At 40.5% G+C, this 16349-nt stretch overlaps 1 protein-coding gene across 1 annotated transcript in view; it reads right to left on the reverse strand.

Moving 5' to 3' along the window:
- Positions 1 to 11430, reverse strand: part of LOC147521879 (uncharacterized) — a 34849-nt gene extending 23419 nt beyond the window's left edge. The window contains exon 1 of the mRNA XM_086566570.1: positions 10979 to 11430. Within this exon, the coding sequence (XP_086422696.1) occupies positions 10979 to 11425 (447 nt within the window). The 5' untranslated portion in view covers positions 11426 to 11430. The remainder of the gene's footprint in view (positions 1 to 10978) is intronic.
- Between the last annotated feature and the right edge of the window lie 4919 nt (positions 11431 to 16349).

Here is a 16349-nt window from a genome sequence, read left to right on the forward strand (position 1 = left end):
TTCTTTTCTCGGAGTATGACCGGTGAGGATTGAAAGTCGAGATTATCTACCTATGGTAAACTAGGGATTCCGCTTCTTGGATAGAGAGTATAGGAGATTGACTAAGTATACACATAAGTCTTGATTGAGAATTTTGTCAATTTTACTATCTCCCATCATAATCTATGAGTCTTTGCGTGAAATGTAGTTAGCAATGGAGACTAACTATTGGGGTAAGCACTAAGTGGGTAAGGAATTTCTCTCTCTGAAAATACTATCATTCTTAAACATGCTATTGATTGATTTTGTGGGTATATATCACCAAAAACCCTCACGACTATAACTCGCCCTTTTTGGGGAACTTAAAGGTTTAAAGCCTTGTTGCATATATGGTAAATGCAATCGCGATGCCCCAAAAAATGAGTTAGGATTTTATTTTTGTTATTAGGATGTGATTTTGATCACTTATTTATTTTTATCTTATTTCCTAAGAGACTAGCAAAAGGCTAGTTGGGAGTTGTGATAAGTGCTCAAAAAGCTATTTTAACCCTCGATTATGCCTCTTGTTTAGCCATCTTAGTGGACTAATAGTGTTTATAAGTTGTGTTTTAAGATTCTACAGTGAAAAAGAGAGTTTTGTAGAATATTAGAGAAAATGGGGTAAAATGAAGCAATTGAGCATCAATGATCACATGGGAGGTCCGTGGACAATCATGGAGAAGGCTAAGAAATTGAGCTATTAAATATGCGACTTGGACCTATTTTAAAGTCTATTTGGAAGCCCAAGGCCAAAGGATTCGCTGCTTGGACCAAAGCCCGCAAAAGAGGATAAAAGGATAGAGCGTAAGAGAGAAAATCGGCTTATCGCCCTGGACGATGGATCGAAAGGCCCAGACGCGATTGATTGCATCTGGGACGATAGATCGAACGGCCCGCCCGACGCATGAATCGACAATCGTAGCCAATTCCTTCTCAGTTTGAAGACGAAGTCGGACTCTCGAAGAAACCTATTTGTATTAGGAAACAAATGACGGTTTGGAATGTTTCTAGAACTCATTGTAACCCCTATAAATAGAGGACCTAAAGTGCCTCATGTAATGGGCCAATTCACTTATATTCTTGTCTCCTTAACTTGAGGCAGAGAGATTAATAATAAAAAAGATCGGTTTTAACTAGTCGAGTCTTAATAAATTAGTCTTTCTAGTCTTATGTTCTTCAACTCTTCTTCTTCTCGCTCTTCGTGTTCTTCCTTCTATATGGAAGGCTAATCTTCTCCTTCAAGGGAGGAGAGATGAAGCCGCTTAAGGTTTAATGATTCTTCCGGTTCATGGTGTTCTTCAATCAGGTTAGTTCTTTATGTTTGTAGTTATTAGTTCCATTTCCCACACCGGGATGGAAGTATAGAATAGGGTTTATGTTTTGCAATATTAATATCATGCTAGTGTTCTTTACTTTTCTTCTAGTAGTGTAATTCTTTAGAGTTAGGGAAGTATTCTTTGTGTTGCCTTTTGAAGGGGTAGCTCAGTGGTGGCTGCCTAGGGAAGTATTCTTTGTGTTTTGCCTTAAGTGGTGATTCATTGAATGGTCTGTCCTATTAGAAAGTACTCCTTGATGTTGCTCTTGGTAATACATTGAATGGCTGCCCGAGCTTACATAAAAGGAAAGAAGATTTTAATAGCATAAACATAAGAACAACCTTAAGTAGAGTTAATTGTTAACGATGTTTCATCCAAAAGGGCGGCGGCTTTCTTTCGATTGCCTAATTGTAGTCTACTTGTAAGAACAACCATGAAGCGTAAGGTCATAGATTAAAAGTATTGGTGGATTCTAATCTCTTGAATTCTCTCTCTTATAAATTCTCAATAGTTTAGTTAATTTAGCTTAGTTTAGCATTAGAATCTACAATCTCTACAATATTAGTTTTAATCCCTCAAACCCCTTTCCAAATTCTCGTTTCTTCACATAACATACACTTAAAAGTGGAACGATACCCTACTCATCCTTTACTTATTGAGGGATAATTAGGTTTTGATACGCTTCTCTTTTGTTCAACGACCATACCACATCTAACACACAAAAGAGAGGGTAGGTCATGAGTCCAACGATATATTTGCATGTTTTGTGTGCAATTTATTGTGCCACGCTAATGTGACATTAGTATATATATTTGATTAAGTTTATTTGCAATTGTAGGCCCAAGCCCAAACATTAGAATGGACGGTCCAAATTATTAATTGACTTAGTGAGGTGACGGTCAAGAATTGATCAAGAATATTGGGTCAGATATTGTTTGGGAATATTCTCGGTATCTTTAATTTACACCAATTCATGTTCACAAGATCATATCTTTATATTATTTCCCAAGTCAACTTTCCTTGTTTCCATTTTCTACCCATCCAAATCATTTCCAAGCCATTATATTTCCACCAAATATTTTTTCCTTCCATTACCATTAATTCTCAATATTTCCCATTCCATAAACACCATGATATCATTGGAAATAATACAAATTGAAGATTAAGGACAAGCCCGGATTGGAAAGCTTCTCAAGATTTTATGCAAGAGAATATTTTGCTTGGTGTTTAAATATTTTGCTACCATTTTCAATTGTTTTGAGAAGGAAAGTTTCCTATTGCTAGCACATTGTGAGCCTATAAATACAGGCCTTTAGGGAGGATTCTCTCCATTCTCTCCACTCTTCATTCACTCCTTAGCTCAATTCATAATTAGATTTATTAGTAGAGATAGAAGTTTTAGAAGAACTCACTGTAGAAGAAGACACTTACGTAAGTTATTTCATTATGAATAAAATTTATATAGTTTCTTCATTCTACATGTCTCTAACTTAATTTCTTTTATAGCTAGGATTTCAAAATGTAGTCAATATAATGATTGTGTATTTTTTTTCTTAACTTCATTCATTATTGTTTTGCATATCAAATAATTTTAGTTCTAATTACGAGAGTACACCTTTAGTTTTAAATATTTAATTAATATCTTTCATTGTGTGTATTTAATTTGACGCATTATACTTAGGTTGAGTCCTTTGATAGTGTGTACTTATTTTGCCCTGCAATAGTTAGATTTAATTTATTGAAGGTTAAAAAGGTTAGGAATTAAAGTTTATATATTTTACGTTAATATTGATGTCTAAAGATAGATTATCCGGATTAAATGCATCTAGCCATGGTTTAATTTGAGTTATATAAAATGAATAAAATTGAGAAAATTGTGCATGAATTATATAGATAAAACCTTGAAATCCTAGACTTCAGTTATAATCGTTTAAGTACCAATTATTTTTATCGCTTTATTTTCATTAGTTAGAAATTTCACCAAAAAGAAATATTAAATTATTGTTCTAGTTGGTAAGTCATTTTAAATAGAATATAAATTAAATTAGTCTCTGTGGATATGACCCTAGCTACTTAGCACTATACTATTCATTAAGTATTAAGTAGGAAATTAATTTGTTGATTTTAAGTGCGATTTACAATGATATTGGCATTGACCAATCATTTGCACTCGATCATTGTCACGCCCAGAGACCCAACACACATCCCGAGGACGTGGAATGAATCTCGAGGCAGACACCTATCCCGATTCTACCGAAATTTCGGCAGAGTTTCCTTTGTTTGATCGACGCGTTAAGAAACCCTAAAACCTGTGTCATAACCTGTCATAAACCCTGGACATCTTATAATTCCCTTCCAACAACCATACATACATCCAACAACCATATATACTACACTTAACTCTAACTACTACAGGGATATGACGATATAACTACAAAACAAGGAGAACCGTTGCCAAATACGATTATTACATCAAAATGACCTAGCTCTCTATATATACAACAAAAGAAACTAGTCTCTTTCTATACAACCAAAGGAAAAGAGCTAGGCTCATTATATGCAGCAAAAGAATAACCTAGGTCATCTCTATACAAATCCAAATATAACCTTGACTCGCCTCTCACAAGCATAAGGGAATCCTCCCAAATCACCATACCCGTCATCACTAGGGTTAGGGAAACCCTCCTCCGCAACTGGCTCGTCTGAAATGTTAAGTAGGATGAGCAAACAACTATGCCCAGTAGAAACGCACATAGCCAATAAATAGACTACTTATAGAAAACATTTAAAACATGCAGGGTTCTATAATAGTATTCAAATATTGTGATTATGTATATATACATCACTAACTAGCAGAAATCATCTCGACATGCTTCATTGATATTCAAAATAGAGTTTTCACAATCATCATACAACTATTGTGGCCGCTGCATCCTATTAGAATGGTGAAGTGGGTACGACCGTACCACCAACCGCGGAGCAATCTCGGTTCAAGATTTCCCCGATTGAACCATGCACCGTTATTTTCCTGATTTTACCGGCAGGGAGCTGAAATGCCGTTGTTGTGTTCGTACACACAAAATCCCCAAAGCTTTTAGGGCTCAGGTGGGCCCTGTGACCACGACCCCCATACGGGCTGTCACCTAACTTACGGTGGTCAACCGTTCGACGACCGCAGACCGCCGGATCCTCGACACATCCAGAGTGGACTAAACTCTCACTCCTCGTCTAAACCTCATCGAGGTAGCATGTAACCCCACACAAGCTAATCACCAAACAAATGGACACGTACGCATAAGCATGGTTATCTAGAAAAGTAGAAAAGGAATTCCCGACTACATCCAGTGATGCATCCCTTTAAAGGTGGCCCACCACCTCGAAAGGTGTACACCACGTTTGGAATCTAGAGCTTAACCATTGTCTCCGAAATGCGACAACTGCCTTCCTTCTTTATAGAATTCACGGTTCCTTTTCTAAATCTCCTCGTGATAAACATAGTAATATCTATATATATATACTCAGATATACCGATTATTTTCAAATACTCTAGTTACATATCTAGTTTTTCTTTTAAAACGTTGATTATATAGGTGTGAGTTCCTAGATTTCCCGAAATCGAAAGCGTAACAACCTATGACTCCCAAACGGGCGATCATAGTAAATAACAGATGATTCCCAAACGGCTAATCATCGTAAATAACACGACCATCCCGGGACCAATCCAGAACTTCAAGCACCTAGTTACAAACAACCGGGTAATCCTTACCCAAGATTACAAAATCCATCTCTGTCTCCTACCAGGACAAGAGACGCCAACCTTTCCCCAAAACCAGTTTTTCACTTTTAACCAAAACAATCCTCTAGCTACCCCGATTTTGAAAAAACCATTTCACGAAAAGCTATCCATATACTTAATTCATATCGAGGAAAACTACAATGCAAAAACATGAATATCATATATACATGCATGGTTGATAATGAAAACTATTTCTTAACATTTTAAACAACTCAAATCATGCATGAAAATAAGCAGACTATATATATTGGTATGTAGGTTCCTACCTTAGCAAGCTCCGTTCTCCTCAAGCCCACTTAACCGAATCGAGCCCGCTTAACCTAATCCCCTCAGATTTACTCCTACACATCATATATATATCGTCGTCGACCATTAGAAGTTATCAAACGAGCGAGAATTCTATATATCTAACGTCGAAAAGAATCTCGACGCTAAGTATTTGGTTTCGGGTAAATTTTTATCTAACTACCGTTAACAGAGCTACAGGCCATTTCTGGCACTGTTACTCTGACGGTCTCTACGGGCTATTTCGACCATGGCAGGCCCTCATATCGACGCCAATCCTATCCCCTCTCAATTCAAATTCGAAATTTCAACTACAAACAAATTCCACTCTTCATTCACATTAAATTCTCGCAATATTTACTGTTGTTTTCCTTATCAATCGTTCATTACTTAATCTACTCTTAAACAATTATAAACTGACATGAACTGCTCAAAATCGAGTGAATAGCCGAAGATTCTTACCGAATCAGCAACAAAAATCGTTCCTAGCTTGCTGTTCCACCAAAATCGTAGCTCTCTCCTTCCAACCCGAAGCTCTTGCCGACATTAAACAACCAATTCCAATTATTATTATCATTTTTCTTTCCAATACCACTAATGAACTCGAAATCGAAGTTTATACTATCGATTTGTGGCGAAATTACTAACCTTTTCGCGAAAACCCGACGCTCTCAAGAATTTTCGGCTCCACCACTGTTTCCCTCCACTTTAACTCCTCCAAACTGCCACTGCGCCGACCTTCACACCCCCCAACACAATCAAATTCAGCATTACAATCTCAAGAAATCGAAATTGAAGCTACTATTTATTTGAAACGAATTCAATCTCACCTCTCTCATGAAATACGCCAAATTCCAACGTTTTTGAATCCCCACACTTGCTTTGGGTGTTGTTAGGATTAGTTGTTCAATTCTTGGGTTGAATCGGTTGAGAGGAATTACCCCAACTGCCGCGATTTGGCTTGAGATGCTCAATTTTTAAGAGATTTGAATTCTCTCATTTGGGTTTAGTGTCTATAGGTTTGGGTGTGAAGAATTTATGGTTGGATCGATGTGAATGGAGAGGATTTTTGGTTTCTCTCTCCTAGGTTTTTGTTACTGTCGAATTGGGGAAGAAGAGGTTGGTTTCGCGATTTTTGGGTTTGCTGATTTTCAATTTTTCGGTTTCGCGATTTCGTGGGTTCAATTTGGGCCGATATATTTGGGCCCAAGCCCAATATATCCGAATTAGCCTTAACGCCCTACTTAGACTCCTAACCACTAACGAAATTGACGTCGCGTCGTAATTATTTTTCGGCCCATCCCGCTAAATTTAGTCTTCTATATTCTATCTCACCGCAGGCTATACAATAACCCACCCCTGCGTGTAAGCTGTTAACTCGTGCCAGCTTCGACGCAGAAAACCGCTAACCGGCATTTTGTCAAATTTTCGCCTATGGTCGCTTACCTAACGTGACTTATGAGTCGGAGTCAAGTTTCGGTAAGTTACGCACGTTTGAAAAATAAACCCGACAACCACTTTACATAACCGACCCTAGAGTTGATATGAAATTTACAAAATTACCCTTAATAATATTTCAAGTCTTTACATCCTACCCTCCTTAAAAGAAAATTTCGTCCTCGAAATTAAATCATACCTTAGTTCTCGAACAATTCTGGATATTGTCGCCTCATATCGGCTTCTTTCTCCCAGGTTGCTTCCTCTACATTGTGATTTCTCCATAAGACCTTTACCAATGGAATGACCTTGGACCTCAGTCTCTTCTCTCTCGCATCTAGGATCTGAACTGGCCCTTCGGATAGGTAATGTCTTCTTCCAACTCCAACGATTCCAAATCAACAATATGTAGTGGATCCGCTCATACTTTCGTAGCATTGAGATATGGAACACGTTATTAAAACCTGATTGACCTTTCTGGTAGCTCGAGCTTATAAGCTAGCTCAGAGATCTTCCGAATAATCGGGAATGGTCCCACATATCTAGGTGCAAGTTTCCTTTCATCCCGAACCTCTCAATACCCTTCTTCGGAGATACTTTCAAGAATACCACCGTCACCTTCATAAAATTCCAAGGGGCGCTCACTATCCGCGCCATAGCTTTTCGGCGACTGCGGGGCTGTGAGCAACCGATTCCAGTATCACTCGATCTTCTCCGGTGGTGTCACTAACCATCTCTCGCCCCAACATAATACTATCTCCGGTTTCACCAACAGAGGTGTTCGCAAGGTGCGCCATACAACGCCTTCAAACGGAGCCATACCAATACTAGATTGGTAATCTGTTATTGTAGGCAAACTCAGCCAATGCCAAATGAGTCTTCCAACTACCCCCAAAATCAAGCACGCAAGCCCGAAGCATATCTTCGATGATTTGGATGACTCTTTCCGATTGCCCATCGGTTTCGCGGATGAAATCTTTGTCTTGAATTTCAGTTTGGTCCCCGATTCCCTTTGAAGACTTCTCCAAAATGAACCGGTAAATTGAGTACCTCTATCTGAAATTATAGAGAGTGGTGCCCCATGCAACCCTCGATTACATCTCCGACACGTAGATCCTACTTAGCTTTTCAGCGAGTAAGTAGTCTTAACGGGTATGAAATGGGCGACTTGGTCGGGTCTATCAACAATGACCCATATAGAATCCATTCCTCATCGGGTCTCTTCGGAACCCCGGATACAAAGTCCATGGTTATATTCTCCCACTTCCATTCCGAATCTCCAGAGGTTTAAGAAGACCGGGTGGTCTATGGTGTTCGACTTTCACTGTTGGCATGTGGCACACTTCTTCACATATTCCGCATGTGTCGCTTCATGCCCGCCACCAAAACCGGCGGCGTGAGATCTCGTACATTTTGGTACCACCGGGATGAATGGTATACTTCCGATCTATGTGCCTCCTTCAAGATACTATTCATAAAGAGTGATCAAAAGGTACCCAAATTCTTCCTCTGAATCACGATGCTTCCGTCTCCGGATTTTTCCCAATCAACATCCTCAGCATTATTCACATATCCTTGGTACCTAGGTCCATCCCTCGAGGTATTCTGAGCATTCACAATCTCTTGAACCAAGGTGTTTTCTGCCGTCAGCGTCATCGTGCTAAATAACAGGCATTTCGGGATCTCCACTTCCATTTCCGTGATTTCAAACCCATAAGAAGCAGCAGACTCCAGCAATTGCCACTCCTTCATCATCATCTGAGCACAGACATGTTCTCGCTTCCTACTCAATGCATCGGCAACTACATTTGCTTTACCCGGATGGTATTGCAATGTGAAGGTATAGTCCTCCATGTACTCAACCCATCTCCTGCGCCTCATATTCAAATCTTTCTGCGAGAACAAGTACTTGAGACTCTTGTGATCCGAGAATATCTCAAACTTCTCACCATACACATAATGCCTCCATATCTTTAGAGCATGAATGATGCCGCTAACTCCAAGTCATGAGTAGGATAATTCTTCTCATGGGCATTCAATTGTCTAGGCAGCATCTGCTATCACTTGGCCTTCTTGCATTAAGACACATCCTAACCCGGTGTTAGAGGCATCGGTATAAATCACATAGCTCTTCTCCGGATCTGGAATAGTCAAAGTCGAAGTATTTTGTTACCAATCAGCGTCTTTAGCTCTTGGAAAGCTTTTTAGCATGCCTCCGTCCATTCAAACTTCACATCCTTCGTGTCAATCTAGTTAAGGACGACGGCTATGCTAGAGAATCCTTCTACAAAAGCGGCGGTAATACCACCTTGATCCCAAGAAACTCTCGATTTCCGTCGACGCGTCGGTCTCGACCAATTATTCCTTTGCCTCTATCTTTGAGCGATCCACTTTGATTCCATTCTCCGATGACAACATGCCCTAAGAACCTCATTTCATTCAACCAGAACTCACACTTGCTGAACTTGGCATAAAGGCGATGATCAACTAATGTTTGGAAGACAATCCTCAAGTGTTCCTTGTGTTCCGCCCTAGTCTTGGAATAAATCAAGATGTCATCTATGAATCACGATAACAAATTGATCTAGGTATTTCCACATCACTTTCGGTGCATGAGATCCATAAATGCAGCGGAGCATTGGTCAATCAAATGGTAACACCAAAACTCAAAATGCCCTAGCCGTGTGCGAAAGTTTGTCTTCGTATATCTTCTTCCGAATTCTCATCGATGGTAGCTTTGTTCGAGATCTATCTTCGAGAAATACTTGGCACCCCTTAACCGATCGAATGGTCATTAATCCTAGGCAACGGATATTTGTTCTTGATAGTCACATTATTGACTTCCGATAATCCACACATAGCGAAATGACCCATCCTTCTTCTTCACAAATAACACCGGTGCTCCCCAAGGTGGTGGCTTTCCCTTATAAACCCCAATCTTTTCAATTCATCTAATTGGGACTTGAGTTCTCTCATTTCGAGGAGGAGCCATTCGATAAGGAATCATCGAAATAGGCGGCGTTCGGCATTAGATCTATTACAAAATCTATCTCACGCCGGGAGGCAATCCCGCAATGCATCCGGGAACAACTGCGCAAACTCACTAACTTCTGAGGAACAAGCTCGGAAGATTCAAACTTCGCCCCCGGAGACTAAGACCAGCTAGCAATCCATTATCTATCATACTTGAAGTCGGACTTGGCCTTCACCACTTTCGAGATACCGTATTTCTAATCCCCTCAAACCAACCTCCAGTGTCCCGTTACTTTCGGCGTCAGCTGTCTTGGCAAAACAATCTACATGGGCATGATACTTCCTAACAAATCCATCCCTACGATGATATCGAAATCTTTTAGGTCCATCACCGTTAGATCGACTATCATCTCCCTATCACCTATCTTTATCACCAATGGTGACAAACTTCAAAGAACATAGTTTTCTTTCCTAGAGGAGTAGATAGAATAAGCTTCCTCCCGGTATTAACTACATCAAACCAAGAATCTCCACCATATTTTTAGCAATGAATGAATGAGTAGCACCATTATCAAACAAAACATGCACCTTATGAGTAAACAAACATATCATACCTTCCACCACTTGATCGGTAGCACCGATATCTGCCCCCATAGCATTATATACCGTGGCTTCCTCTTGGGCGATCGCGGGGATCCACAACTTCTTCCTCACGGCACTAGATAATACACCTTGGCCTCGTGGGTCTCGTTCCACCCACGAAGTGGACTTGGGACAAAACCGCTTGATATGCCCAACTTCACCGCAACCATAGCAAACCACACTCTCTCCCACGTGTACTCACGGGGTATTACAGATTGCAATCTAGCTCTCTCGACCCGAGGCCTCAAATTCTGCAGCGGGTGCTCGGTGCGAAGGGGCGGTACCCTCGGTGGCCTCTGTGATCCACTCATCGGTCTCCATGGTGGTAGACTCTGTCTTTGGCTAACCACATTCAAACCCACATTATGCGACTGGTGCCCTCCACGTGGTGCCTTCTGAATGAATAGGTACGGCCTATACATCTGTTGTGCCCCGAACCACTACCACCCCGTAAAACCGCCTCTTTCCGTTATCCGCCTACCCGAGATGCCGATGCCTTACCGCTTCCAACCTCTTGCCTCTGTAGCAATAACTGATCATCAACTCTTTCAATTCCTTGAGCTCTTCTCACAGCCTCAGCATAAGTATCGATCTGAAGGACCGACATCTTGCTCTGCATATACGGTTTCAAACCGTCAATGAATTTCCGAGCCTTAGCTTTTTCCGTGGAAATCATCTCCTTCCCGTATCGTGAAAGAACAGTGAATCTCTCTTCATACTGTCCCACGGTCATGTTTCCTTGTTCTAACTTGAGGAATTCCATTCGCTTCTTATCTCTCGCCGCCTCGGTGACATACCTCAAAAGGAAGAGTTCCTCAAACTTAGCCCAACTCATAGGAAACGTCTCCACATCCTTAACACTGATCCACCAGTGTTTGGCTTCACCTCTAAGCATGAAGGCAGCCAAAGTGACTCGTTCCACATCAGTACACATCATAGAGTCTAGCATACTCGACATATCTAGCAACCCGGTCTTGGCTACTTTAACCTCGGATGACCCCACAAATTCGTGGGCGTGGCGATGAAAAATTTGCAAGTAGAAACCCCGGTTGACTTTGACTTTGCGGTGGCCCGAACTCCTCAACTCTCAACTATGGTTGGGGATGCTACCTCACGGTGTTCCACCGGGTGGAATAACGGCCGGATGCTAAAAGAGGTTGGGGCTCGTTCCGACTAGCCCTCAAACTTCGATCTCAGACTCTCATCTCATTTTGTGCTTGAGCCATTTGATTCATCATAGCGAGGAGCCTATCCATTCGGTCCTCCCAGACCACGATCCGTAGCATCATCACCACTAGTACTTTCCGGATCCATGGTGACTATTCGCACATACACAAAGAGCCAACTCGATTATGATACATTAGAGAGAATTTCTCAAAATTATGCAAGAGCATAGGCCGCGCCCTATTGAATTCACATGCATAGAATGAGCGTGAGTAGAATTTCAAGAGATGGCGCAGTCGGCCTTAAAGAGCTTAGGCAAAGCGGTCGGTCGGCCACGCACCTCGAAATGAAAATTCACTCCGACCTAATGGTGTCCGATTCGTCAAATTCCTCCGACACGTGTCCACACTCTCGACATTGCTAAACTAGTATTAACGCTTAACGTACTAACTAGGGGTAGTGTATCTAGGGTTTATCGGGTTCCGATGAAACTTTAGAAACGCGTCGCGACCGAGTCCCCCACTACAGCTCCCAGACGGATCTAATAGTGGACGCTCTGATACCACGTTTTCTGTCACGCCCCGAGACCCAACACACATCCCGAGGACGTGGAATGAATCTCGAGGCAGACACCTATCCCGATTCTACCAAATTTTGGCGAGTTTCCTTTTGTTGATCGGCGTTTAGTAAACCCTAAAACCTGTCATATAACTGTCATAAACCCCGGACATCTTATAATTCCCTTCCAACAACCATACATACATCCAACAACCATATATACTACACTTAACTCTAACTACTACGGGGGATATGGCGATATAACTACAAAACAAGGAGAACCGATTGCCAAATCGATTATTACATCAAAATGACCTAGCTCTATATATACAACAAAAGAAACTAGTCTCTTTCTATACAACCAAAGGAAAAGAGCTAGGCTCATTATATACAGCAAAAGAATAACCTAGGTCATCTCTATCTGCAGTCCAAATATAACCTTGACTCTGCCTCTCGTCAAGCATAAGGGAATCCTCCCAAATCACCATACCCGTCATCACTAGGGTTAGGAAACCCTCCTCCCAAGAACAAATGCGAAATGTTAAGTAGGATGAGCAAACAACTATGCCCAGTAGAAACGCACATAGCCAATAAATAGACTACTTATAGAAAACATTTAAAACATGCAGGGTTCTATAATAGTATTCAAATATTGTGATTATGTATATATACATCACTAACTAGCGTAAATCATCTCGACATGCTTCATTGATATTCAAAATAGAGTTTTCACAATCATCATACAACTATTGTGGCGCGCATCCTATTAGAATGGTGAGGGTATGACGGTACTCGGCCGATCCGCGAGGCAATCTCGGTTCATGCTTCCCGGTGTGAACCATGCACCGATTATTTTCCGATTTTACCGGCGGAGGGATGCTGAAATGCCGTTGTTGTGTTAGTTACACACAAAATCCCCAAAGCTTTTAGGGCTCGGGTGGGCCACAATGACCCACGACCCCATACGGGCTGTCACCTAACTTCACGGTGGTCAACCGTTCGACTGACTGCGCAGACGCTTTCGATCCTCGACACACATCCGAGTGGACTAAACTCTCACTCCTCGCGTCTAAACCTCTCATCGAGGTAGCATGTAACCCCACACAAGCTAATCACCAAACAAATGTGACCACGCACAAGCATGGTTATCTAGAAAAGTAGAAAAGGAATTCCCGGACTACATCCAGTGATGCATCCCTTTAAAGGTGGCCCACCACCTCGAAGGTGTACACCACAGTTGGAATCTAGAAGCTTAACTGCCGTCTCCGGAAATCGACAACGGTTCCTTCTTTATAGAATTCACAGTTCCTTTTCTAAATCTCCTCGTGATAAACATAGTAATATCTATATATATATATACTTTCGATATTACCGATTATTTTCAAATACTCTAGTTACATATCTAGTTTTTCTTTTAAAATCTGTTGATTATATAGGTGTGAGTTCCTGGATTTCCCCGAAATCGGCGAGAACAACCTATGACTCCCAAGCAACGGCGATCATAGTAAATAACAACCGATGATTCCCAAACGGCGAATCATCGTAAATAACACCACGACCATCCCGGACCAATCGAAACTTGCACCTAGTTACAAACAACCGGGTAATCCTTACCCGCGTTACAAAATCCATCTCTGTCTCCTTCGAGACAAAGAGGCGAACCTTTCCCCAAACCAGTTTTTCACTTTTAACCCGAAAACAATCCCTCGCTACCCCCGATTTTACAGAAAACCATTTCACGCGAAAGCTATCCATATACTTAATTCATATCGAGGAAAACTACAATGCAAAAACATGAATATCATATATACATGCATGGTTGATACGAAAACTATTTCTTAACATTTTAAACAACTCAAATCATGCATGAAAATAAGCAGACTATATATATTGGTATGTAGGTTCCTACCTTAGCAAGCTCCGTTCTCCTCAAGCCCACTTAACCGAATCGAGCCCGCAACCGAATCCCTCAGATTTACTCCTACACATCATATATATATACGTCGACCATTAGAAGTTATCAAACGAACGAGAATTCTTATATACGAACGTCGAAAAGAATCTCGACGCTAAGTATTTGGTTTCGGGTAAATTTTTATCTAACTACCGTTAACAGAGCTCTGAGGCCATTTAAAGCGCATTACTCGACGGTCTCTACGAGCTATTTCGACCATGGCGGGGCCCTCATATCGGCGTAATCCTATCCCCTCTCAATTCAAATTCGAAATTTCAACTACAAACAAATTCCACTCTTCATTCACATTAAATTCTCGCAATATTTACTGTTGTTTTCCTTATCAATCGTTCATTACTTAATCTACTCTTAAACAATTATAAACTGACATGAACTGCTCAAAATCGAGTGAATAGCCGAAGATTCTTACCGAATCAGCAACAAAAATCGTTCCTAGCTCGCTGTTCCACCAAAATCGTAGCTCTCCTTCTCCAACCCGAGCTACTGCCGACATTAAACAACCAATTCCAATTATTATTATCATTTTTCTTTCCAATACCACTAATGAACTCGAAATCGAGTTTATACTATCGATTTGTGTTTAAATTCACTAACCTTTTCGCGAAAACCCGACGACTCCAAGAATTTTCGGCTCCACCACTGTTTCCCTCCACTTTAACTCCTCCAAACTGCCACTGCCGACCTTCAACACCCCCAACACAATCAAATTCAGCATTACAATCTCAAGAAATCGAAATTGAAGCTACTATTTATTTGAAACGAATTCAATCTCACCTCTCGCGAAATACGCCGCCAATTCCAAACGTTTTTGAATCCCCACACTTGCTTTGGGTGTTGTTAGGGATTAGTTGTTCGAATTCTTGGGTTGAATCGGTTGGAGAGGAATTACCCCAACTGCCGCCGCGATTTGGCTTCGAGATGCTCAATTTTTTAAGAGATTTCGAATTCTCTCATTTGGGTTTAGTGTCTATAGGTTTGGGTGTGAAGAATTTATGGTTGGATCGATGTGAATGGAGAGGATTTTTGGTTTCTCTCTCCTAGGTTTTTGTTACTGTCGAATTGGGGAAGAAGAGGTTGGTTTCGCGATTTTTGGGTTTGCTGATTTTCAATTTTTCGGTTTCGCGATTTCGTGGGTTCAATTTGGGCCGATATATTTGGGCCCAAGCCCAATATATCCGAATTAGCCTTAACGCCCTACTTAGACTCCTAACCACTAACGAAATTGACGTCGCGTCGTAATTATTTTTCGGCCCATCCCGCTAAATTTAGTCTTCTATATTCTATCTCACCGCAGGCTATACAATAACCCACCCCTGCGTGTAAGCTGTTAACTCGTGCCAGCTTCGACGCAGAAAACCGCTAACCGGCATTTTGTCAAATTTTCGCCTATGGTCGCTTACCTAACGTGACTTATGAGTCGGAGTCAAGTTTCGGTAAGTTACGCACGTTTGAAAAATAAACCCGACAACCACTTTACATAACCGACCCTAGAGTTGATATGAAATTTACAAAATTACCCTTAATAATATTTCAAGTCTTTACAATCATATGGCGCCGTTGCCAGGGACTAATACTCAATTTTTCTCTAAAATTGAATTTCGGACTAGTTAATTTAGTCATTTAATTTCTGCAATAAAACAAAAAATAGAAAAAAAAAAATAGTTAATTGTGAAATTCCTTTTTACATGTTGGTATTTGTTTTTTCTGTCGAGCAGACGGACTTCTAAAATTCCGATTAAGCTAAAATTTTAACATGAGCATCTTTGAACAAGTTGCGATTTTATTTTTTTTTTTTTTTTTTTTTTTATTTTTTTTTTTTTTGGAATTTTTAAGATTTTAGTTGTCTTTCCGCAGATCTTTCATTTTTTTTCATTTTAGATTTTTTTTGTTTCTTTTAGCATAAAATATATTTATATATTTTTAGGACCCCTTTGGAAGAAATAATTGCTAGCAGATTCACTGAATTCTTTCCATACTAAACGGTGTCTAGAAAACTTTAAGGATTGATGTTATTTAATTAAGGAACGTGTACGCATGGACAACCTCCCTCTATTATGAAGTGGCCTGGCTGTTGGTTTGGTAAGATTTTAGTGGTGAAACTAGTAGTTTGATTTGAAAAAGAATAGAAGTAGTGTATGGTCAAAACTCGGTCTAAGAAAATAGAATTTATACAATTTGACCCGGA

This window comes from Coptis chinensis, chromosome 1 (genome assembly GCF_015680905.1).
Source record: "Coptis chinensis isolate HL-2020 chromosome 1, ASM1568090v1, whole genome shotgun sequence".
Taxonomy (NCBI): domain Eukaryota; kingdom Viridiplantae; phylum Streptophyta; class Magnoliopsida; order Ranunculales; family Ranunculaceae; genus Coptis; species Coptis chinensis.